The sequence below is a fragment of the Macrobrachium nipponense genome, chromosome 45 (genome assembly GCF_015104395.2).
Source record: "Macrobrachium nipponense isolate FS-2020 chromosome 45, ASM1510439v2, whole genome shotgun sequence".
Classification (NCBI taxonomy): domain Eukaryota; kingdom Metazoa; phylum Arthropoda; class Malacostraca; order Decapoda; family Palaemonidae; genus Macrobrachium; species Macrobrachium nipponense.
In genome coordinates, this window is record NC_061105.1 from 21,001,307 (window position 1) to 21,027,938 (window position 26,632).

The 26,632-nt window shown below is 37.7% G+C and overlaps 1 protein-coding gene across 3 annotated transcripts in view; it reads right to left on the bottom strand.

Annotated features, from left to right (window-relative positions):
• LOC135214442 (zwei Ig domain protein zig-8-like) overlaps window positions 1-26,632 on the bottom strand; it is a 442,362-nt gene that overhangs the window by 13,201 nt on the left and 402,529 nt on the right. For all 3 annotated transcript variants that reach the window (XM_064248733.1, XM_064248732.1, XM_064248734.1), the window contains exon 6: window positions 8,950-9,118. In XM_064248733.1, the coding sequence (XP_064104803.1) occupies window positions 8,950-9,118 (169 nt within the window). The remainder of the gene's footprint in view (window positions 1-8,949; window positions 9,119-26,632) is intronic.

Genomic DNA, 26,632 nt, shown 5'->3' on the forward strand with positions numbered 1-26,632 from the left:
GCTGCTTTCTTCCCCTTTTCTGTGTAAGTATCGCTTCTCACGCCCCATAACTCTGGTAAGGTTTTGTACAACAAAATAAACTGTAGATTTACTTCTTTTCCTTCCATCGCTAGCAACTTCCCACCATCACAGTTTTGATGATACTGATAGTACTGACATTACACTGTTCAGACCAACAGTGATTTAAGCGCCGCCATGTAATACTGATGGACTGAAAAACATTGAGTACCTCCAGTTTGTTGCAATGATAGACCGTCAGTATGATGGTCACACCAACAGTGATACTGACGAGACAGAAAATGATGGCAGCAATGTTGATCGTGTGTTAAGCCCTTTAGCAACTTATTGTTCCATTCTTTCCTTCGTGGGTGTAACTTTGTAAAATTTATCAACACTTGATTATATATATATATATATATATATATATATATATATATATATATATATATATATATATATATACGTATATGTATTATAGGTATAGAGATAGTTATTGAAATATGGGCGCTGTTATGAACAAGTTGATTCAGCAGTCATTCTTAAGTGTACTGCCAAGAGACTAAGCGAAATTCTTTTACGTATTTCTTAATCGAGATTCAGCGCTTCTGTGGGGTGGCGTGATGGTGGAGTCATCCGACGAAGAATGTATACTCAGCTCGCCCGAACATTCTTCATCCCGAGTGATCAGTGTCATGGCTCGTGTTCGGGAACAAGGAGACGAGGTGATCGGAGCATGGCCATCATGTGTTACTGTGCATGGGCGGAAGTTGGGATGTCGTGTGAAAGACACCCGATCTGGGTCTTTTCCATAACCCGGCGCTCCTTTTCAAAAGACTTTTTCCCTTCGTATAAAATTCATTCCCCACCACCACCACCATCGAGTTCCAATACCATTTCTTCTGGCCGAGAGCAGTGTCAACCGAGAATAATTTGAGTCTTCTGTAAACTTTGCAGTGGAAAGAAAGGATAAACGATCTGCAGTTGTCAGTAGTTTTTCGGCCATTTCCATCCTCATTTAGGGCTCTGGATACACATACGTGTGTGGACAGGTATACTCATTCACTCATAGATTCATAGATGTATAAATATACCACACAGACTAATATACAGACACAAACACACTTGGCTTCTCGGCGTTCTCAAGCAACCCCCCCCCCTTCTTTTTTTTTCTTTTTTTTTCTTGGATACGCTTGACCCTGTAAGTCTATATCCGAAAGGAAATTAGCGAAGAAGCTTTCACCAACTTTTCAAGGAAGGTAAAAGCTTTGCAAAAATGGTCGAGGATGTCGAGAAGTCAAGATGTCACTGCTGCTATTAGAAAAGAATTTTGTACCGGATATATATATATATATATACTATATATATATATATATATATATATATATATGTATATATATTTACACATATATATATATATATATATATATATATATATATATATATATATATATATACTGGTTCAAAAGAAAATCAGTATACAGGTACCTATATGTCCTCTCGCCATTTAATATACCTTAAAAGAAACTTACTTCACAGGAATTTGATCATCTCCTTATGCTCTGATACTTGATAACATTTACCACCACTTTTTGGTTTCCTGGATATCAACGCCCTTCTGTTCTATCTATGTCCTACCGGCCATTAATCACCTGGTCTCCCCGTTCCTATTCCCTCCCTAGACTTCCAAATTACCCACACCTGCCCTCTCCCATTCTCTCAACATGAACGGATCATCTCGTAGCACTTTCATTCATCTTTCGAGTTTGAGAACTGTTCTTACAAATTTGCGTCGTATTATTATATTAGTCCCTCTAATAACCCATGTTACCACTTATCACAAATTCTCTTCTTATTTTTCTAATGTCTTCCACGTATGACCTCTCTTACATGAACTAGGTAGAATTTCTCTCGGCAGCTCCACAATTTTTTATTTGTTTTGTCCCGCCCTGTGATCCAGAGCTGTTCTCTCTCTCTCTCTCTCTCTCTCTCTCTCTCTCTCTCTCTCTCTCTCTCTCTCTGCATCACAGCATCATATGTACGCTAAGATAAACTTAGCTCCTCCTGCAAATTTCTTGCTTTTCTTTCTCTCAGAACATCTGAAAATAGCCTCCTTCTACAGACGCGATTTTCTTATCCTTTCAAATACCTGACTTTTACCTTTACAAGAGTTGCCAGGAAACATCTATTGTAGAGTCCGCATTCCCTTTTGTCAGAACTTCAACAAAGGGAGTTCTCTCTCTCTCTCTCTCTCTCTCTCTCTCTCTCTCTCTCTCTCTCTCTCTCTCTCTCTCTCTCTCTCTCTCTCTCAAACATTGTTAATCTTTCCAGGGTTTCCATCGAACACCTGAGTTTGAGAAGTGTGGAGAAAAATCAAGGATAAAGGAAGATTTTTAGTCCCACGTCTTTTAAAGATTTTTATGCTCTCTCTCTCTCTCTCTCTCTCTCTCTCTCTCTCTCTCTCTCTCTCTCTCTCCAAACATTGTTATGAGAAAGACAAAAGAGGAATGCAAATAATTTTCATCCGTTTGCCAAAAAGACTTTTAGGATTCTCTTTCTCTCTTTCAAATATATAAAAAGAATATTTGTATGGAAAAGACAGTGTATATCCGTGTAATATGTTTTTACGTAACTGTAACGACGATTGTGTGGGGGAAAAATTCAAGTTCAAACTTGCCGTCGTTCAGTCCCTGGCCAGTCTACAAAAGGACCTAGGTTGGAGACATTGCGCGGTACGCAATGTCTAGATCCGGGTCATGCCATCTTGTTCCAGCCTTACGTTACTGTCATATCTGAGTTTTATATTTGCTGGATGATGCTCTCTCTCTCTCTCTCTCTCTCTCTCTCATTCTCTCTCTCTCTCTCGTATGTTCTCTTGAGAACCCGTACGTTATTTTTGTTTGTACATTTTTTGGATGACTCAAAAGCCTTATATGTTCTCTTGAGAACTTCAAACTAGATATCCAATCACCATTTGTATGTGAAGATAAAAAAAGTAACTGAATCAGACGAAACTTAGCGAGAGGGATACTCTAACTTTCTGGTGTTAACCAAAAAAGGGACTTTTTTGTGCTTACCTCTCCTTTTACAAAATCTGTCGCCTGCAGTTTGTCTACACTGTCTCATTGTAAGCGGTCCTCAAGACTCATAACATTGATTATTGTGCTGAAAGTGTCATTATTCAACGCTTTTCGTTTTTGTCTTTTTATGTTTTGTTGTCTGACTTTATTGTCGAGTATATCTAACTTTTAATAAAAAAAAAACATAATTCGATGGTTTTGTAAACATTTTTACAACAACAACAACAATAACAACAACAACAACAACAACAACAACAACAACAGCAACAAAAATAATAATAATAATAATAATAATAATAATAATAATAATAATAATAATAATAATAATAATAATAATAATAATAATAATAATAAAAATGGGTAGAAAAGATCAGACAATGGATGAAGCCAGATACAGAGAGAACAAAGATCCCCTCCATGAAAGCCTACAACACCAAGAAATTAAGGAAGAAAAAAAAAACAAGCGAGGTCAATGAAATAATGAGACTAATACACACCACCAATATCACAGAAACAAATAACTTGACATATGCAGGAGCAAGATTAGTAGCAGAACTGATGGGGATACGAACACCAACACCACCAGCACAACCAACCCAACAGAAACCAAAACAGCAACCACCTTGGAAAAGGCGCCTGGAAAAGCAAATCATGGTGATGAGATCTGACTTGAGTAAACTGAACGAGATGGCTGAAAAAAGGGTAATAAGCTAGAACACAAGGGAGGAACTCAACGAGAAATACAAAGTACAGGAGAGGGGACTAAATAACACAATAGAAGATGTAAAACAGAGGCTTAAGGTCAAAGCACATAAGATCCAACGGTACATGAACAGGAATAAGGGATACCAACAGAACAAACTATTCGGAACCAACCAGAAAAGACTATACAGCCAACTAAGAGGGGAAGACAACCACCAAGAAATTCCTGAAGCCGAACCAAGTAAGAGACTCTGGGAAAACATCTGGAGTAATCCGGTATCACACAACAAACATGCAACATGGCTCTAGGAAGTCAAGGCTGAAGAAACAAGGAGAATAAAACAAAGATTCACTGACATCACGACAGACACAGTCAGACACCAACTAAAGAAAATGCCCAACTGGAAAGCCCCAGGTCCCGATGAAGTCCATGGATACTGGCTTAAAAACTTCAAAGCCCTACACCCAAGAATAGCAGAACAACTCCAGCATTGTATCACAAATCACCATGCGCCCAAATGGATGACCACAGGAAGAACAACCTTAGTCCAGAAAGACAAGAGTAAGGGGAATATAGCCAGTAACTACAGGCCTGTCATCTGCCTACCAATAATGTGGAAGTTACTAACAGGTATCATCAGCGAAAGGCTATACAACTACCTAGAGGATACAAACACCATCCCCCACCAACAGAAAGGCTGCAGAAGGAAGTGTAGGGGGATATAAAATATCAAGAGATGAAGGACACGATCAGAGACTCAAGGCGGTAGATACTCAAGTCAAAACTCAACGCCGGAAATATGATAAAAGCCATAAACACATGGGCAGTACCAGTAATCAGATACAACGCAGGAATAGTGAAATGGACGAAGGCAGAACTACGCAGCATAGAAAACGAGGAAACATATGTCAATACACAAAGCACTACACCCAAGAGCAAATACGGACAGACTATACATAACACGAAAGGAAGGAGGAAGAGGACTACTAAGCATAGAGGACTGCGTCAACATCGAGAACAGAGCACTGGGGCAATATGTGAAGACCAGTGAAGACGAGTGGCTCAAGAGTGCATGGGAAGAAGGACTGATAAAAGTAGACGAAGACCCAGAAATATACAGAGACAGGAGAAAGACAAGCAGAACAGAGGAATGGCATAACAAACCAATGCACGGACAATACACGAGACAGACTAAAGAACTAGCCAGCGATGACACGTGGTAATGGCTACTGAGGGGAGAGCTCAAGAAGGAAACTAAAGGAATGATAACAGCGGCACAAGATCAGGCCCTAAGAACCAGATATGTTCAAAGAACGATAGTTGGAAATAACATCTGAAGGAGTGATAGAAAACGATCAGGCAAAGATCCCCTGGCACTATAGTATCAGAACAGATAGGGTGTTACGTGCAAATAGACCAGACGTGACGTTGATTGACAAAATCGAGAAGAAAGTATCACTCATTGATGTCGCAATATCATGGGACACCAGAGTTGAAGAGAAAGAAAGGGAAAAAAATGGATAAGTATCAAGACCTGAAAATAGAAATAAGAAGGATATGGGATATGCCTGTGGAAATTGTACCCATAATCATAGGAACACTAGGCACGATCCCAAGATCCCTGAAAAGGAATCTGGAAAAACTAGAGGCTGAAGTAGCTCCAGGACTCATGCAGAAGACTGTGATCCTAGAAACGGCGCAAATAGTAAGAAAAGTGATGGACTCCTAAGGAGGCAGGATGCAACCCGGAACCCCACACTATAAATACCACCCAGTCGAATTAGAGGACTGTGATAGGGCAAAAAAAAATAGATAATAATAATAATAATAATAATAATAATAATAAATAATAATAATAATAATAATAATAATAATATTTAGGTAGCAGACCCTCTTTCAAGCATGTTCTATTGAAGGAGATTGCTGCTCCAGCTGCGTTGATTTTAATTCTTTTCTAATCTTATTATGGCTTTTTCAATGTTACATAGATTGGCGAGTAATGTGGCTACGGGAGGCATAGGAAAAAGTAAAGACCGATTAATTTGTAAACATTATTACTTAGTAAGTCAAATCTGGCGTACATTATCCGTATATTAATACAATTCTAATACAATACTGTATATAGTTTGAAAGCCGACGTTTCTTCTGGTTTCGACCAGATATTCTCAAGGCAGCGGCTTTGAGTAGACTGATGATGGATTCAGGTTCTTCCCTAATTTATAGTCGTGTGCTGAATTTTCATTGGTCAGTGCACGATGCTCGTCTCCTATTGGCGGCTGGAAGAGATCTTCAAGCCACTTTCCAAAGTTGATGCTCTCGTTGCCTTAATCTTGCACATCGACAGAAAACCATTTCTTGGGTGGTGTTTAAGAGGGCGTTTCCCGTTGAATGAGGAGGCCCTCTAGTAGTCGGAGACGCCTCTGATCCGGGGCTCTACCGATTATCCTAGTGTTTTGGATAATTCTGTCACAGGAGATGGCTTCATTATGCACCGCCGAACTATGGTTCCTAATGGTCCCTTCAACGGCGTAGTTCAGCATGTTGCACTTCTAGAATATGCGCCGAACCACTTCTACCTCTTCCTTATTGCCGACTTGAATGTAGATGTCATCTATGTATCTTGCATACTTGCGGGGACATCGTATTTGTGTGAAGACACTTTCTTCCACAGTTCCCATGTAAAAGTTGGTGAATAGAACACCCAGTGGGGATTCCTATGCAACACCATCCTTCTGGAGGAACATCTGGCCTCTGTGGGTGGAGAGTGGGGCTTCGTTCGTGCAAATCTCGAGGAAGGCTTGCAAGGAAGCTTTAGGAATGTTAAGTGGGGCGTTAGATTGGTTCCTATAGACATGGTCTAAAATCATATCTATATTTTCATCAACCGGGATGTTTGTAAACAAGGATTCCAGGTCCAGCGAGGCTATGATACCTGTTCTTGGGTAGTTGCAAATTCCTTCAAGGAACTGCTGGTGAACCTAGGTTAAAGCTGCTCAGCGCGTAGAGAGTCAAAATGAAGTTGAGATGTTTGGCTTGGGTATAAGTAGCGGCTGGCATTTGGTTTATAATAGGCTGGAGAGGGTTTCCAATTTTGTGAGTTTCGACATCGGTATGCAGATATCCCGGATTGCAGTCTCCCATGATGGGCGGGAGATGTACGGGATTTGTTGCGGCATTTACAGTGGTAATAATACTGTTGGCTTTCTCTTAATGTCAAGAGTACAACTGTCAGGGCTTTCGTTAGGAGGTCCCTCACCCACTGCTCTACCTGGCAGGAAACTCACTAAGAACTTGACCGTGTCACACAGATGCTCGTCAACAACGGGTACCCTAATAAACTCATCCATAAAGAAGCGCGAGCTGCCCTGGACAGATGGTACAACGGAAGTGAAAGCCCGCAGCCCCATCCCCAGGACAGCATCAAGATCTTCTACAAGGGTTCGATGCATCCACAGTACCGTGAGGATGAAAAAGCCATGAAGATCATCAAAGAAAACATTTCCCCCACGGAGGAAGGCAAAACCATCGATTTCGCCATTTATTATTAAAATTGGCAAACGAAGGACCTGTTAATGAGGACTAGCTCCCCCCACCCCCCACCCCACCATTGCGGAACCCTTTGAAGCAGACTAATGTGGTATACCAGTTCATATGACCTGCCCGCTGATGTCCCAGCCTCTATATATTGGCATGAACCCAACACGTCTGTCAAAAAGAATCTCCTGCCATGCAAAAGAAGGGCCATTAGGAACCATAGTTCGGCGGTGCATAATGAAGCCATCTCCCGCGACGGAATTATCCAAAACACTAGGATAATCGGGAGAGCCCCAGATCAGAGGCGTCTCTGACTACTTGAGGCCCTCCTCCTTCAACAGGAAAAGCCCTCTTTAAACACCACCCAAGAAGTGCTTTTCCTCCCCACAAACCAAAGAAGAAACATACCGAACTATGACAATACCAGAAGGAGACTACACCAACCCACATACCCAATCATACCACCAGCCAACGAGAATCCAATGAAAATTCTGCTAGCCATGACGTCACGCAACGTCGCACAGTCCAGCTCCGTCGGTCTGCAAGATTGAGCCAACGAGAGCATCAACTTTAGAAAGTGGCTTGAAGATCACTTTCAGCCGCCAATAGGAGACGAGTATTATGCACTGACCAATGAAAATTCAGAGCACTGGGCACCCCCTGCTGACCCCCGACTATAAATAGGGTAGAACCTGAATCCATCGTCAGTCTAATTCAAAGGCACTGCCTTGAGAATATATGGTCGAAACAAGAAGAAACGTCGGCCTTCAAACTATAAAGACTATTGTACTAGAATTGTATTAATATACGGTTAATGTATGACATATTTGACTTACTTTGCAATAATAGTTACAAATTGGTCGATCTTGACTTTCCCCTATGCCTCCCATAGGCACGTTACTTGCCAATCTGTGTAACATTGAAATAGCCGTAATAAGAAGAATACAAAAGACTTTCTATAAAATCAATGCAGCTGAAGCAGCAATCTCCTTCAATAATAATGATAATATATAATAATGATAATAACAGAGAAAATGGTATTGACCTATAAATTATAGTTGACTTCTCACGCACGAAATAAAAATGGAAAATATGTAGTTGACGGAAGAAGCCACTAACAACTAGGAACTCACAGCTAAAAAAAAATGATCTTTCCTCGTTGCATATGTAAACAAACAGGCGGAGTCACAGAAGTAAAACTCATCTCAAAAGAACTGTGTACAATTGGAGTCTGTGTGTAATAATCGGTGGTTTATTTTCAGTGAAACAATGACCTCGGAGATTGAAAGCAAAGCAAAAGGAACTGTAAACAAAGAAGGAAAATTTGTACCTTCCAGAATGTGTAGATTAACTGAGGTGGCATTGTAATTGGAGTAATGAAAACTAATTAGCAGTATATTAATGTGAAAATTACAAATTCATTCGCACACAAACAGAACTACATGTAACCGAAGCCAGCGTGTGCTAATCGATGGCTCTTATGTTGAAATCAATTCTTTCTCACAAACTAGATCTACACTACATTTAACTGGAATTTGTGCGCGCCGATTGTTCGCTCTCGTAGCGAAACAGTGCCAGCAACACAGACTGAAATCAAAGCAAAAGAAACTGCAAACAAAGAAGGAAAATTTGTACCTTCCAGAATGTGTAGATTGACTGAGGTGGCATTGTAGTTGGAGGGAGCGCAGGTGTACACCCCAGCATCCGCGGCTACGGCAGATGTGATCAGGAGATAACTGATCGTCGTGGGACCTTTTTCCACGATGATTGACACGCCTCCACGGCTGCTGCTGTAACTGATGCTCTGCGAAAGAGGGGGGGAGAGAGAGAGGAAAACCTGGTGAGCTTTTGTTCATGTTGAGTTTGTTGTTTATTTGTACTTTTTTATTTATTCTTATCTGGATTTCGCCTTTTTGAATATCCGGAAAATAAGAATGGGGAGTTTTGATGTTGAAGGTATTTGTGTGTCGTTTTGAGGGGTAGGGGTGGTGGATGTGGGTTAGGGGTGTTGAGGGTATACATGGATACGTTTTACGAATAGATATATGTTCTTGTTTTGTAATTCGTTTATTGTGTTTCACGTTAATTATTTTAATAATGTTTATACAGTAGTTAAATATTCTAACTTAATCAATTTTGTAAAAGTAATTCTCTACTCTAGTCAAGGTTGAGTTATATTCAGTACATAATGTGAATTTATTCCCATTGTAAAAGTAGAAGAAAAAATACTTTCAGCGCTTTTAAGTACTTCATTTTCCTTTTTTTATATGACAGACAAATTTAATATGTTGGGCCATTTTAAAAAATTAACGTCCTGAAAATATATAAAAAATGGTTTGTGGCTTTTTCATGGTACATTCTATGTAAGACCATTCATGAATCTATAATGAGATTACATAAATATGAGTGGATTCTGATGTCAGTAACTAAATGCTACCTTCCAAATGGCACAAGTAAATTTTGCGGTTTCCTCAAAGTATATTCCATGTAGACAAAATGAGCAGTATGGTCAAAGTAGTGTTTAGTATTCATTTTATGAGTAAAATCTATAAAAGACATTTTTTCCGAGATGTTTAGAAATAAAATCCCAAATTTTAGAGATATTACTGGAAAGTGTGAGAACATTTTTCATCTGGTCACTGTAATTAACGATGAAATTGAAATAAATGGTATTGTTTTAAAGATAGATATAGGGAGAATATCAGCCCTTCATATTAGGCTAGATTTTTGCATTTTCTGTTAGGTTTCCTCCTTGAATATAACAATCTTCACGATGGCATATTTTCATTGTTAGAAAAATGAAGTTATTATTGTCATCCATAATTATTTGATAGCGCAAGTAGCTGTCACATTTTAGGTAAAATTTTGCAGACTTATTACAAAGAACAGAAACAGAGTCTTATACAAAGAACAGAGACAAAGAAAATTTTACTCGTATGTTTTTGCAACGACGAGAATTTTCTCCGTTAGCGTGATGACCCCAACTCGGTCACTTGTTCACTGCAGTAGCTACAATATTCTGAAAGTGATTGGTGAGAAGAACTTCTCAAAGAAAAGTGATCTAAATTTACAGGAACTCCATCATTGATAAAGCCAAATCTAGGCTGTTTATTTAGCCGATCCCAACCTCTTTTCAAGGGCTTGATGTCTTGACAGAGGCTATAGTGATGATAAATATTAGAGTTCCCCCCACCTCTTTTTTTGGGAGGGAGGGGTGATAAATCTGGTATACTTACGTAAAATTATTTAGTACATATATATATATATATATGAATAACTTGATCACGAAGTATATAAAACGTGATGCTATGTATAAATAAAGGTTTTTGCCGCGAAGGAAAAAATGAAAAAGCGAGATAGCCGAGTACTTTCGGTCTTGTTCCGACCTTTTACTAAGGCAAACTGATTTTACAGAGGAAAACATAGTACAAAGAAGGCTTAATATCCAAACTGACACCACAAGATTAGCAATAAGGTCGATTTCACTCTACAGAAACGAGGAAACGCCTGAGGGTAGCCACACCTTGAAGGATACACGCATTCAACAAGTTATTCTTCCAGAAAACAGTACATTTTGAAAAAACAAGGAAGCATATGCAATTTAATATCCTGAAATTTACACAAATTTTCCCAAAAAAATTATTATCAATGAAAAGACGAAAGAAAATATAAAATATATAAATATATCGAGCAAGAGAAAGAGGGAGAGAGAATATTGAACCAGAGAGAGAGAGAGAGAGAGAGATTGAGAGAGACGAGAGAGAGAGAGAGAGAGAGAGATAAGAAACTAATAAAACTATATACAGTGGGACTAATTTATTAGTAGTTCATTTATTTTAAGGTCCTTCAGAAACGTCTTACAAATATATGGGTCCAAATGGTACATTCCCAGACTAAGATTTAGGTTGTTTTTATTAGTGATTTGTATAATTGCAAGTTCCAGTAAATTTCTTGAAACATAATCATTAGATCTAGCAATTACCGAGGTATCACCCCAATTGAAACAATGAGATTTTTCTCTCAGATGGATAAACAGTGCATTTGAAGTCTGGGCTGTTCTAACTGAATACATATGCTGCTTAATACGTACACATAAATTTTTACTTGACTGACCAACGTAAAACGATGGGCAATCCTTACAAGGAATTTTGTAAATGATGTTGTTATTTGTTACGGGACTATTCTTAATTAGCATATCTTTAATGGTATTGTTATAAGAGAACACTACATTAACATTAAACGATTTAAATATTGATTTTATGGTTTCAAATCCACGAAAGTAAGGTAAGCTAAGTACATTTTTAGGCATTTCTTTTTCATTAATAGCAACACTATAAAACTTTTTGTAAGCTTTTTGATAACATAAATCAATTAAATGAGGTGGGTAGCAGAGATCGTTTCCTATCTTTTTTATGTATTCTATTTCTTGGTCAAGATATTGTGGACTCGTGATACGCAAAGCGAGTAGGAACATAGAAGGAAAAATTTAAATTTTAATATTAAGATGGTGGCCAGAATAAAAATGTACATATGTTAAATTATTTGTGGGTTTTTTATAAATACTGAACTTGCATTGGAAAGATTCTCTATGTATTAATACATCTAGGAAAGGGATGACATTGTTATTTTCAATTTCAACAGTGAATTTTATGGGTGGCAGTAAATTATTCAATTTAGACAGTAAATCATTTACATCGATACCAACAGGTAAGATTACTAAGATATCATCGACATATCGGTACCATTTTAAAGGGACAAGTGTGATATTCGGGAGGTGTTGTCTCTCAAAAAATTCCATATATAAGTTTGAAAGGAGAGGTGATAAAGGGTTACCCATAGCCATACCAAATATTTGTTGGTAATATTCTCCATTAAAAATAAATCTGCAATCACAAATACATAACTTAACCAAGGAAATTATGTGACTAACAGACATAGGCAATTCATGCAGTACAAGTTCATTGCTTAAATATTCTAGCGCAGAGTCAATAGGGACTTTTGTAAACAAAGAACATACATCAAAACTGACAAAGATATCGCTAGGGTTTAGTACAATGTTATTTAATTTTTCCACAAGATCAAGAGAATTCCGGATGTGTGAATTAGATACAGTTCCTAGTAGCGGGGATAACAATTTACTAAGATATTTAGATAGTTATATCTTACTACATGTATTAGCACTAAGAGAATATATACTATATATATATATATAGATATATATCTATAGAGATAATAGATAGAGATGATCTAATGGTAGAATTATATATATATATAATATATATATATAATATATATATATTATATACATGTATATATAAATAGATAATATATATATATAATATATATATATATATATAATAATATTTATATATACATATATATATTATTATCTATATATATATCTATATATATATATATATATATATATAATATATATATATATATATTATATATATATATATATATATATATATATATATAGTATATATATATATATATATATATATATATATATATATATATATATATAGATATATATATATACTATATATATATATATATATATATATATATATACACGGGTGTGTGTGATTGCATATGTATGTATGTATGTAAACGTATGTATGCATGTACGTGTACATTTGTGGCTCGGTGGTAGGGCGTTAGGTCCGCTTTCGAGGAGGTCCATTGTCCTCTCCCGACCTAGGACCATCAGCTGTGTGTGTGTGTGTATGGTACCAGCGTCAGCTGTTATTTTATAAATGGGCAAACATTTGCTGAGAGCAGGAAACGCTACGTTTCGGGCGCTACCCGTTCAATAAGGGAATGGCATATGGTGAAAGGGTACACATAAATCTCTCTCTCCTCTCTCTCTCTTCTCTCTCTCTCTCTCTCGTCTCTCTCGCTCTCCTCTCTCTCTCAATCTCTCTCTCTCTCTCTCTCAATATGTATATGTAAATGTATATTTATATAAATACAATATAGTATATATATATATATATATATATATATATACTATAAATAAATATATATATATACACGTATACATACATACATACATACATACATACACACACACACACACACACACATATATATATATGTGTGTGTGTGTGTGTGTGTGTGTGTGTGTGTGTGTGTGTGTGTATGGAACCATTAAATGGTGTAGCATTAGTTAGTGTTTTAGTTACAAGTCTTTGCAATTAAATTTGAGATTAGGTAACTAGCTCTCTCTTGAATAAGACCCACCACTCTCTCTGAGATATTGGTTACACAAATCATGTCTTAGTGAAAAAAAAAAAAGCGCTGTGATGTTTAACAGAACTCGCCAGAAAGACTCGCCTTTCACTAAGAGGCCTAACAAAACAAACTAGACACAAAAACCATGTTGGGAGGACGAAAGTTGAAAGTGCAGCCTAGGCTTCAGTAACTCTCCCTTCCCTTCCTACAGAAAGGCAAAAGAAATCACTCTAATTAAAAAAAAAACTCAGTACTGCTTCCTTAAGGATCATATTTTCACTCATTCCCCACAAAGTAAACTAAACTAACTAAAAATCCCATCCCCCAACAAATTAAGGTAACTCAAATCCCATCTCCCACAAAGTAAATTAACTCATATCCCATCCCCCACAAAGTAAACCAACTCAAATCCCACCCCACAAAGTAAACTAGGTCAAATCCCATCCCCCACAAATTAAGGTAACTCAAATCCCATCTCCCACAAAGTAAATTAACTCATATCCCATCACCCACAAAGTAAACTAAGTCAAATACCATCTCCCACAAAGTAAACGAACTGAAATCCCATTCCACATAAAGTAAACTAACTCAAATACCATCTCCCACAAAATAAACTAACTCAAATCCCATCCTCCAGAATGTAAACTAACTAAAATCCCATCCCCACAAAACAAATTAACTCAAATCCCATCCCCCACAAAGTAAACTAAATCAAATCCCATCCCCCACAAAGTAAACTAAATCAAATCCCATCCCCCACAAAGTAAACTAACTCAAATCCCATCCCCAACAAAGTAAGGTAACTCAAATTCCATCACCCACAAAGTAAACTAACTAAAATCCCATCCCCCAAATTAAGTTAACTCAAATCCCATCCCCTCCGAAATATATTAAGTCAAATCCCGTCCCCCACAAAGTAAACTAACTCAAACCCCATCTCCCACAAAGTAAATAAACTAAAATCCCATCCCCCACAAATTAAGGTAACTCAAATCCCATCCCCTTCAAAATATACTAACTCAAATCCCATCATCCACAAAGTAAACTAACTCAATTCCCATCCCCCACAAATTAATGTAACTCAAATCCAATCCCCCACAAATCAAGGTAACACAAATCCCATCCACCACAAAGTAGACTAACTCAAATCCCATCCCCCTCAATATATACTAACTCAAATCCCATCCCCCATGAAGTAAATTAACTCAAATCCCATCTCCCACAAAGTAAACTAACTCAAATCCCACTCCCACAATTTAACCTAACTCAATCCCATCTCCCACAAAGTAAATTAACTCAAATACCATACCCACAAAGTAAACTAACTCAGATACCATCCCCCAAAATTAAGTTAACTCAAATCCCATTGCCCACAAAGTAAATTAACTCAAATCAAATCACAACAAATTAAGTTAACAAAAATCCCGTCTACAACAAAGTAAAATAACTCAAACTCCATCACCACAAATTAAGTTAACTCAAATCCCATCTCCCACAAAGTAGACTAACTAAAATCCCATCCCCCACAAAGTAAACTAACTCAAATCCCATCCCCCACAAAGTAAACTAACTCAAATCCCCTCCCCCACCAATTAGGGTAACTCAAATCCCATCTCCCACAAAGTAAACTAATTCAAATCCCATCTCCCACAAAGTAAACTAACTCAAATACCATCTCCTACAAAGTAAACTAACTCAAATCCCATCCCCCACAAATTAAGTTAACTCAAATCCCATCCCCCACAATGTAAACTAACTCAGATCCCATCCCTCAAAAATTAAACTAACTCAAATCCCATCCTCCAGAAAGTAAACTAACTAAAATCCCATCCCCACAAAGAAAACTAACTCAAAATCCATTCCCCACAAAGTAAATTAACTCAAAACCCATCTCCCACAAATTACGATAACTCAAATCCCATCCCCCACAAAGTAAGGTAACTCAAAAACCATCCCCTCAAAAGTAAACTAACTCAAATCCCATCCCCCACAAAGTAAACTAACTCAAATCCCATCCCCTTCAAAATATACTAACTCAAATCCCGTCCTCCACAAATTAATGTAACTCAAATCCCATCTCCCACGAATTAAGATAACTCAAATCCCATCCCCCACAAAGTAAACTAACTCAATCCCATCCCCCTCAAATTAAGGTGACTCAAATCCCATCCCTCACAAATTAAAGTAACGCAAATCTCATTTCCCACAAAGTAAACTAACTCAAATCCCATCCCCCACAAATTAAGGTAACTCAAATCCCACCCTCCACGAAGAAAATTAGCTCAGATCCCATCTCCTACAAAGTACATTAACTCAAATCCCATCTCCCACAAGTAAACTAACTCAAATCCCACCCCCGCAAATCAAGCTAACTCAATCCTATCTCCCACAAAGTAAATGAAATCAAATCCCACCACCAGAAATTAAGTTGACTCAAATCCACCCCCCACAAAATAAATTAACTCAAATCCCATCACCACAAACTAGGTTAACTCAAATACCATACCCCACAAAGTAAACTAACTCAAATACGATCCCCCAAATAAAGTTAACTCAAATCCCATTGCCCACAAAGTAAATTAACTCAAATCTCATCACCACAAATTAAGTTAACTCAATTCCCATCTCCGACAAAGTAATCTAACTCAAATCCCATCCGCCCAGATTACGTTAACTCAAAACCCATCCCCCACAAAGCAAACTAACTCAAATACCATCCCCCAAATTAAGTTAACTCAAATCCCATCCCCCACAAAGTAAACTACGTAACTCAAATCCCATCCCCCACAATTTATGGTAACTCAGATTCCATCCCCCACAAATTTTGCTAATTCAAATTCCATCCCCCACAAAGTAAACATGCTCTAATTTCTTACAACGTAAACCCTTAACTTTCCCCAAAACGAATCATAGTTCTTATCTTCCCCTCAATGAATTATCCGCATATATCTATCCCCACAATGAAACATCCACAAATTTTCCCACTACTTCTTAGAGTCTCCCACAATAAACCCTACAACAACTTCCCCCACAACGAAATTCCCACACTATTCCCCTCTCAGACGAATCCCAACGCATCTTACCCTCAATGTAAGCTCCCTCCCCTCCCCTACCCACAACGCATTACCCACATCGAAAATACCCCCACGCATTTTCCCCAAAATGAAAGACACATCGTCTTAAATCTCTTAAGAACATCATATGAAAAGAAAGCTTAGTAGCAAGATCCAGAGATTCTCTCCTAAAGCTGAGGTGGGAGAAGGGGAAGAGAAGAGATGGAGGAGGAGGAGGAGGAGGAGGAGGAGGAGGAGAGGAGGAGGAGGAAGAGAAGGAGCAGGAACGGAGAAGAGGAGCGAAAGAAGATGAAGAAGAACATGACAATGAGTAATGAGGAGAGATGATAAGCGAGAGAAAGAAGAGGAGGAAAATGAAAAAGGAAGAAGAAAAACGAGGTAATTGAGATAAAGAAAGAAAGGGAAAGAGAAGTAGAGAAAGAAGACGTAGAGAAGTTGTCAGTGCAGGAAGATGAGAAAAATACGAAGGAAAGTAGAAGCAAAAAGAAGGAGGGAGAGATAGATGAAAATGGGACGATAGAACCATGAGAAAGAACGGGAGGAGCGAGATCATGAAAGCAGAGAAGTAATATAAATGGAAATAGAGGGAGAATGCAACATAGGGTGATAAACGGGTCTCCAAAACAAAGGTGAAGAACGACCAGACGGAGAAGGAAGGAAGAGAGAGAGACACACAAAGAGAGAGGATGAAGAGATTAAGAAATTAGAATGCCAGAATCAAAGAAGAAATGGAAACGTAACTAAATGTATCGAAAGGGAAAAGAATTCTCATAAAAATGAGAAAAACTACATAACAAACAGAAAAATATCTGATATTCAGGTGATTATGAGGAGGAATATAGGAAGGTATTCTCTGGAATGATTATGACGTTTCCCTGTTTTTTAAATAATTTCTCGTGATTTTTTCATCACAGTATTTGTTAGACTAGAAATGGATATAAGTTGCATGAACCAGGTACATTAGAACTCAAGGTTAGTGAGAAAAATATTTCTATGTGAATCTATTCAATGTTTTTGTTAGAAGAATGTTTTTTATTTTCACTCCGTTGAGCGTTTTTGTTAGACTTTTTTTCTCTCTCTCTCTTATGCTAAGCAGGCGCTGCCACGGCTTGGCAACTTCAGTTCTTTGAAGCTTTTGAAGTTATTCAAGGTCACAGTCTAATGAAAAAAATCAGGGTCGCTATTTTTCCTCCATAGACATTTTCTCTCGTAGGTAAACCTAGACTCAGCTCAGTGTACTCTATTATACAGGAAAATGAGTTGATATATGTCCGTTCAGAACTCTTGACGGATCAGAGAGCCATGATGATTATTAGGCTCTTGATGTTTTTTGTGGTGGGAGGGAGCGGGTTTCTGCTCTTGTAATCGATTGGGAATCGTTCTTCCCCTGTTCTATAGTGCTGTTTACTTCACATTTCCATCTTTGAAATATCGAATTTACTGAAGGTCTTAAGCCCGAAATAAGATCAGTAGCGGGAGTCGTAACAGTGCATATTCATACTGGGTTTGAAGGAATGGTGATACTAATGATATTAGTAGCAGTAACAGAATTAGGAAGAAGACACGAAATAAACATAGGTCTGACGAATTCCTCTCAGACACGTGTCGCCCAGTGCCCTGAAAAGTAGGACATATTTATTCGTAGAATCTTTTGACAGTGTTGATTTATCTTCAAAGCTTTTAGAAGATCTTGAGTTTTAGAACCTTAAAATGGAAATGACAACACAGTTGCTCTCCGAGATCTGTCAATTCCGCCCCAAAGACGCTGGAATCTTTCGCGTTTTTAAAGGATTTTCTCTCATTTTGAGACGCGAAAGTGTTTGCTTGTGTTCTGAATGTTTTTCTAGGCTTGGGATTTTCTCTGCTTGCGTGACTTTGATCCCTGATATTTTTAGGGGACAATCTCCTTTTTAGGGATGAAACCACTTTTGGGGAAGGGACAATTATCCTGGAAACTTTTTTCTCGTAGGTTTTTCGCTGTTTGAATTAGGCCAAGCTTCACTTTGTGTCTGTCAGCTGCGTATTTCTAGTTTTCAACTTTTTAGAAGTCACAGTTTTTATTCTTGAAGATTTCCCGCACATTTATCTTCCCAATTTAATACTTTGTCATTATTATTTGTTATTAAAATCGTTGAAGAAAAAATAATCATGATATTTTGGAGCAGTTGTGTCGTTCCTTATGAGAGACTTGGGTCTTTCCTCGTATCCAATGTCTTGAGCAGTCTCTACCCTCATAGCCTCAACTGTCTCGTTGTCCTGTATGAAATGATGTAGGAACAAAAGTTATTTTTAAGAGAGTAAAGTATCTCCTCATAATCTGAAGACTTTAACGTCTCCCCTTATACAGATTTGTTGGAACTTATTTTCTTCTCGCCAAAAAATTTCTCAATTTCCAGGAGGAAGCCACTGTTTACACGCCTCAGGCGTGCTTGCGCGCTCATGGCAAGTTGTTTTCCCTAACATCCATCCCTCGTAGTGTCTATAAACAACTGCAAACACCGTGAAAGGAGGCAGCCCCTTCATTTCAACTTTACTGGAGAGTAAGCACTCGTTTATTTGCATTCGGAGAGAACCTTTTTACCGACTCGCTGGAGATGGCTGATGGCTCCGAGGAAAGGAGAAATCCTTTACAGAAGCCCTCCGGGATTTCGCTCAAAAAAGACGAAAGGAAGAAAGAAAGGAGGAAGAGGAAAAGAAGAAGCAGAAGGAGCAGTGAAAGTAGAGAAGGTAAACAGCAGAGAGAGAGAGAGAGAGAGAGAGAGAGAGAGAGAGAGAAGATTAGAGAGAGAGAGAGAGAGAGAGAGAGAGAGAGAGAGAGAGAAGATTTACGCAGCTCCTAATCCACCTTTCTTGGGCGATAAGGATAATATGACCTTAATAACAGAGCTCTCTCGTCTAAATTACCCTCTTATTGTTGCAGTAAGATACATTACTTTTTTTTGTTCACTATTTTTATTACTAATATTATTATTATTATTATTATATAGTAGTAGTAGTTGTTGTTGTTGTTGTTGTTGTTGTTTGTGTTGTTCAATACTATTACACTGAAATGTAAACTTGGTGTTTTGTTACTTTATCAAAATACTCTCTCTCTCTCTCTCTCTCTCTCTCTCTCTCTCTCTCTCTACCAGTCTTGGTTCTCAAATGTATAAGAATCTTTTGTTTTATTTTCATTTCGTGGAATTGTGTTATATCGTTGGACACAGACGGAGTGGACAGTAGTACACGAGCAAAATCCAAAAGAAAAGGAGGAGGGAGAAGAAAGGGAAATCCCACCGGAAGCGACACGTAGTACTCCCCACAAAAGAAGGAGTTGTAAGCACAAGGAAGAGCAGAAACAGGAATAACTCCCAGCCATCCAGTCGAGTTAGCGCCGGGTGACTGATGGAATCCTTATGTCATATGGGACATATGGGGTTCTCTAATGGATCATACGTATCTATATCCTCTCGTCGCTAGTGAGTCGTTCATCTTTATCCGCATATATATATATATATATATATATATATATATATTATATATATATATATATCTATATATATATATATATATATATATATATATATATATAGGCTATATTTGTATATATATATATATATATATTATGTTGGATAATTCCGATAGATATATATATGAGGATATGAGTATATATTGATTAACGAGTATATGAATATAATTAATATTGGGTAATACCCATACATACATACGCAATATATGATACTATATATATATATATATATATATATATATTATACTATATATATATATATATATATATATATATAGTGTGTGTGTGTGTGTGTGGTGTGTGTGTGCTTATCATCAACTCCAGTGCCGCGTGACGCAATGGACTTGACGTGAAATTCGGCCACCCATGTCTTTATTGGGCCTTACCTTCCACAAATCTTCACCCACCTCTAGCCTCCCTTCTCATAGCTCTCGTCTAAGTAGGTTGGGTCTCCCAGCTCTCCTGTTGTCCATAGGAAGAAGCTCAGCTGACACCATCACGTACTATACTCCCGGAGGATCTGCAAAGGAAATGTCCCGGCCATTTCCTTCTCCATTTCATTACCTCATCTACATATGGAACTTCCGTTATTTCCCTAACGGTATCGTTTCTGACTTTTATCTTACCATCGGACTCCTAACATTCTTCTTAAAGCTTTATTCTTTCGCTGAGGATATTATTTTTATGCAGTTTGAACTTATGCACGATTCGTGTCTTTATAACCATAAAGATTGTACTTGACGATCTTACTCTTGTTTGCAATTTCAATCTACTTGATAGTCGAATGTTATCAAGACTGATTTGATTTGACTTTGCTCTTTTAGTTTTTTACTAGTATATCTAAACTCAGAAGAAGCACTATTGGAAATAGTTATTCCTAAATATTTTTGAAAGATTCAGGCTCTTTAGTCAAGCCTGGCTTCTTTTAATATTATTTCATCCTTTTTTATGCATACTCTGTATTCGTTACTTTTTTCATAGATTTGTTTTCAGTCCCATTTGTTGATTATAACAGCATCATCTGCACAGTATGTCAGCTTTTTATCGGTTATCTTCCATCTCCTACTGGTGTTGTAATATAAAATTTAAGAAGACGAAACATCCGAGGTGAAATGACATTCCCATGTGGCACCCCGCTATATTCTGCAAAACTCATTTGACAACACCCGTCTACATTCCGTTTGCCTCTACTTCATTTATTGATCATTTCAGTTAGCTTTGCATGTTTAACGGTAATGTTACAGGGAAACAAGACCTGTCATAGTGCTGATCGGCAGATGCGGACAAAAGCCTTCTAGTAATCATACGAAATATATATTAAGAGAAATATGTTATCTGTGCGACCCCTACCTTTTCTAAACATTTTATCAATTTCTTTGCCCACCCTACTGAGAATAAGCATACTGACTTACAACCGAGGCAATTGCAGTTTACCTTCATTTTGCACTTTTGATAATATTATGATTCCAGTTTCCCCTCAGCTGGCTTTGTTTCCTCTTCCCATATTCTGTGCAGCAGCCTAGATATTATAATAGGAGCTGGTTTCACATCAAAAACGGAATTCACTTACAAAAACATCGAGGTTTTATTCAGGTTTTTGTATATCAGTCAAATTATCCCTATTTACACCTGCTGTTAATAACATCAGAAAAAAATGTTCCACCCAGCGTTGTCTTATCTTTATTTAAGGTGGTTGTATGTTCCTCTTTTCTTTCCACTCATGGATACTTAAACCTTCATAATTGTCTCGGATGCCTTGACACCAGTGCCACTCAATAAAATACTTTGCTTTGTCAACGTCATCAACTTGTTCGTTCAGATGTTGTCTCTCATCACCTTCTTGTTCTTCGTTTGACTTTCTGATGTAGACTTCATTACTCTGCATTCTTCACCTCCTCTCTGAAATTCGTCTGCGTACTACCTTTTGCTCTTGTCTGTCTATTCTTCATTGCGTCCCAGGTCTCGCCCACTATCCAAGGATTCTGTCTTTTTAATCCCTGTCCCAATACTTCTTATCCATCAAAGTGATATACATTATTGATATCAAACCAGTCGTCATTGATTATGCACTCCTCCGGAGGTATTTTTCGCTTAACTGCAGACTACTTCGACATTCAGTTGCTAGAGATTTTCGATGTTCTACAAGAAGCTTTACTGCGTCAAACCCAGATAGTGTCAACTTTTACTCTTTTTTTGTGCTTCTAGTCCAGCTTAAATGTAGCAATAACAAGTTTGGAATTACTGCCGACATCTACTCCTCGGTAGCTCTATCTGTTTGGTTTCAATGATAGTATCTGGAGATGTCGAAATGCACTTATAGATTTACCCTTTTGTGAAAAAAGAATCTAATCAATTACATTCCTTCACTTGCAGTCTTTTCCTTCCCCCCGCCCCCCTCACAACATATATATAGGTATATATTTTATATATATATATATGTATATATATATATATATATACTATATATATAATATATATATGTGTGTGTGTGTGTGTGTGTGTGTGTGTGTATACATATGAAATAGTATATGTAAGCTTGCTCCCTGGATAATGTGGGTACATACTCGCGTCCCGTACTTACACTCTGCTGTACGATTACCCCGACTTCTTTCTACGACACGAATTCTATTAAAGCCCCAAAAGAATTTATTTCATAGCGTAGTTACAAGCAGAATGCCCTTTTGGATCCAATGTTTGCTCGGTGAGAAATATTCTTCATAAATTCGGCCGGTCTGAAGAGAAGGTCCGGAACGGAGAAGTCAAATGTATGAAAACGCACGAGAATTTATCAGGAAGACGTTTAGGAAATCTCCAAAAATCTCTTTTATGCGAAATCTCCTTTTAGGAGTGAATGCATTTTACGATGTCGTCTGCTCCTAGGTTTGAAATGAAAAGAGGGGAAATTAGTGTGTTTAAGAGATGAAGTGTGAGAGTGACAGTCTCCGAATAATTTTTTTTTCCACGCTTTTGTTCAAATTTTATGTAATGGTCTGATGTTTTATCTCTTTTGTTTCCGCGCACAAAATTGAAGTGAAAGTTTTTATCTTCATTTTTTAATTGTAAAATAATACGTTGCCAGTTTAGATAATTGTGGGTAATTCTTCAATGTAATTTCTTACATAGAGACTAAAAATTATATTCTGTACTGCATTATATTTTGTTACTATTGTAAAAAAAATTTTAAGTGAAGGAACTACTAGACTGTTTTCTAGATTTAATCTGTATCCTAATAAGTAAGATGCTTTTTTGTATGTGTTGCTGTTTGTTTATATAAAGTCGTTTCATGACGCTGATGATGAGGTTCTCATTTAGGAGTGTTGTTACCTTATGCTTCTCTGAACCTATCCCTTGTCATTATAAACTATTCAATGACATACTCATGCAAACACACACACACACACACACACACACACACACACACACACATATATATATATATATATATATATTATATATATATATATATATATATATATATATATATATATATATATATATATATTCTATTCACCTTCTTTCTTATTCTCATTTTGCTTTAGGACTGATTGTTAAACATTATTCATTATACTTAATAAGTCTTAACTGTTTCTACCTTACAAGTTGGGTTGCGAACAAGAGTAATACCCATTTAGATAGAATGTTCTAGAATGGCCTTACACTTCACTGAAAAAAATGTGGAGACAAGTTTCATTAGCAAAGAATGGACACTTGAAATTCAATAGGAAAAATGCATCTCATTTATTCTAAAGACTACAAAACAATCCTCAATTAACAGTACCAATAACCATTAAATAAGTATCACGAAGCAAACCTTGTACCAAGTTTACGAAGCATTGACGAACCAAAAAGTGTAAACTAGCTAACCACCCTGAAATTGAAGCTCATTCTAAAATATTTAGCAGAATATCAGTATTATTTACATAAAGACTGCCCTCGGTATAGCGAGTATCCGAATCTCATCAGGATTCAAGGAATTGTTTTGAGGTCCTTGAGTCACCTTCATGAGAAGTTTGGTGAAAATCCATGAAGAGATTTGGGGAAAATTGTTAATGAATAGAAAGATGGAAATGACTGACTTTATTTGATTTCAGGAAGTTTTGGCTGTGCCGAGCACCGGGCCACTTTCGGCCATTCAACAGTGAAGGCATCGGAAACAGGGTGTTGGAGTGGTTGGACAGCAAGATACAGAGATCCAGAATTTACAAGGGATGAAGCTCACGGATCTATTCGTGTACTGGAACGGGGAGGAGATCTCAAAGTTGACCTAAGAAGTAACCATTAAGAGGTGTTGGGAACAAGATCAGCTCTGCAATTTATTGTTCAGTATCCCCATATCCACCCATCATTATTCAATTATTTTATTGAGAAACCTCTTGAGATACAGACAGACTTCAATAAAGATATACAACCAGACACGTCACAGCGAAAACACAAACGCCATCACCCCCTGAATCGAAAAGACAGCTGTAACGGACCAAATAGATCGGTTTTTGTTGTTGCACTACATCAAGATTAATTGTCCATGAAATGACCATCAAACGGAAAGTAGAGTTACAGCTCTGTATTTTATTGCGATTGTTGGTTAATGATCAATAAATCGAGAGATGTGCCGGGTGTGGGGGGGGGGGGGGGGGGGGGGGGGGGGGGGGGGGGGGGGGGGGGGGGGGGGGGGAGCCATTTCACACATGGATCGGGACTAATGTCTCGGAAATGCGCTGTTAAATACTCTTTAGGCTTTGGAAGAAAAGTATGCGATAACAGTGTGATTAGACCGCAAACTTTATGAGAAAGCAAATTATATATATATATATATCTATATATATATATCTATATATATAATATATATATATATATATATAACATACATACCATATATTCATTCATATATACATATATATAATATATATATATATATAGATATATGTATAAATATCTACACATACATACATACATACACATAGACACATTAATATGTATATCTCAATGGCGGGGAATTTGACATGCAACAGCCTATCTCCTATCTACTACTAATGGCTCTTTGTACATACAAATAGAATTATACTGCACTGATTTTAGGTTTACAAAAATAATGTGTGCCAGGGGCTCTTCATGCCATGTCTCATTTGTGCTTATCTTCCTCAAATATCCACATCCGGAGTTTTGCTTATTGTATAATTTCTCACTTTATCCCGCTTTCTGACTCGGATACCCCTCGCAAAGCTTTATTCTCTCATTGAGAAAACCTTTTGGTTTTAGCATCGTATTACCATGATCCATATCCCTATAACCATATAGATGGTATCAGATTCATGTATAATCTTATTTCGTATCCATTCTGGGTGTCTGAGAGAGATCCATTTCACCCATTTCTGGATGACAGGTGTCTGGGAGTGCGAAACTGGCCAAGTGTTCAACTACCTAACTCTACTGTACAAAGTTTCCGTCTGTGCCAGTCTTACGTCATTATACAGACCCGTTGTCCAGAAAGGGGTTGGATGGAATTCAGCTTTATGCCCGGAGACATCCATGAACTTCTATGAGTTAAGTATATCTTAGTTTTACCAGACCACTGAGCTGATTAACAGCTCTCCTAGGGCTGGCCCGAAGGATTAGATATTTTTACGTGGCTAGGAACCAATTGGCTACCTAGCAACGGGACCTACAGCTTATTGTGGGATCCGAACCACACTATATCGAGAAATGAACTTCTATCACCAGAAATAAATTTCTCTGATTCCGCGTTGACCGCTCGTTGCTAGGTGACCAAGTGGTTACTAGCCACGTAAAAATATCCAATCCCTCGGGCCAGCCCTAGGAGAGCTGTTAATCAGCTCAGTGGTCTGGTAAAACTAAGATATACTTAACTTTAACCTAGCAACGAGATCTACAGCTTATTGTGGGATCCGAACCACACTATATCGAGAAATGAATTTCCATCACCAGAAGTAAATTCCTCTGATTCCGCGTTGGCCGAGCCGATAATCGAATTTCGGACCACCGGATTGGCAGCCAAGCGCGAAAACCACTCGTCCAGCGACGAACTATGAGTAACTTTACATTCCCTGGCATCACTATTTCTGTTTTAGATTTATCTGAACTCCCGTTTCTCCTGTCATATGATGCACTGTATCTAGCAGGCCACGTAGATCTTATGGTAATCAAAATAACGTCGTCTATATATTCTGGCGCTCTCTTTGATCTCCTGCCACTTTTCTTGGTTTGAAATCTGGAGGAGAGCAAGCAGCAAAGGTGACATAACATTCCCCTGTAGCACCCCAACGTGAACTGCAATTTCACTTGCCAAACCTCTGTCAACATGAACTATATTTCCGTGGTACATAGATAATTCTAATTGGCGTTACATATTTGACGGGAATACTTTAGAGATTCACGACCTGTAATGACATTGTAAAATTTGTCGAGTGCCTTCTAGTAAATATCAGAGGGCATTTTTTTACATTCGATTTTGAATTCTCAGTGCTGCACAGCGCCTCAA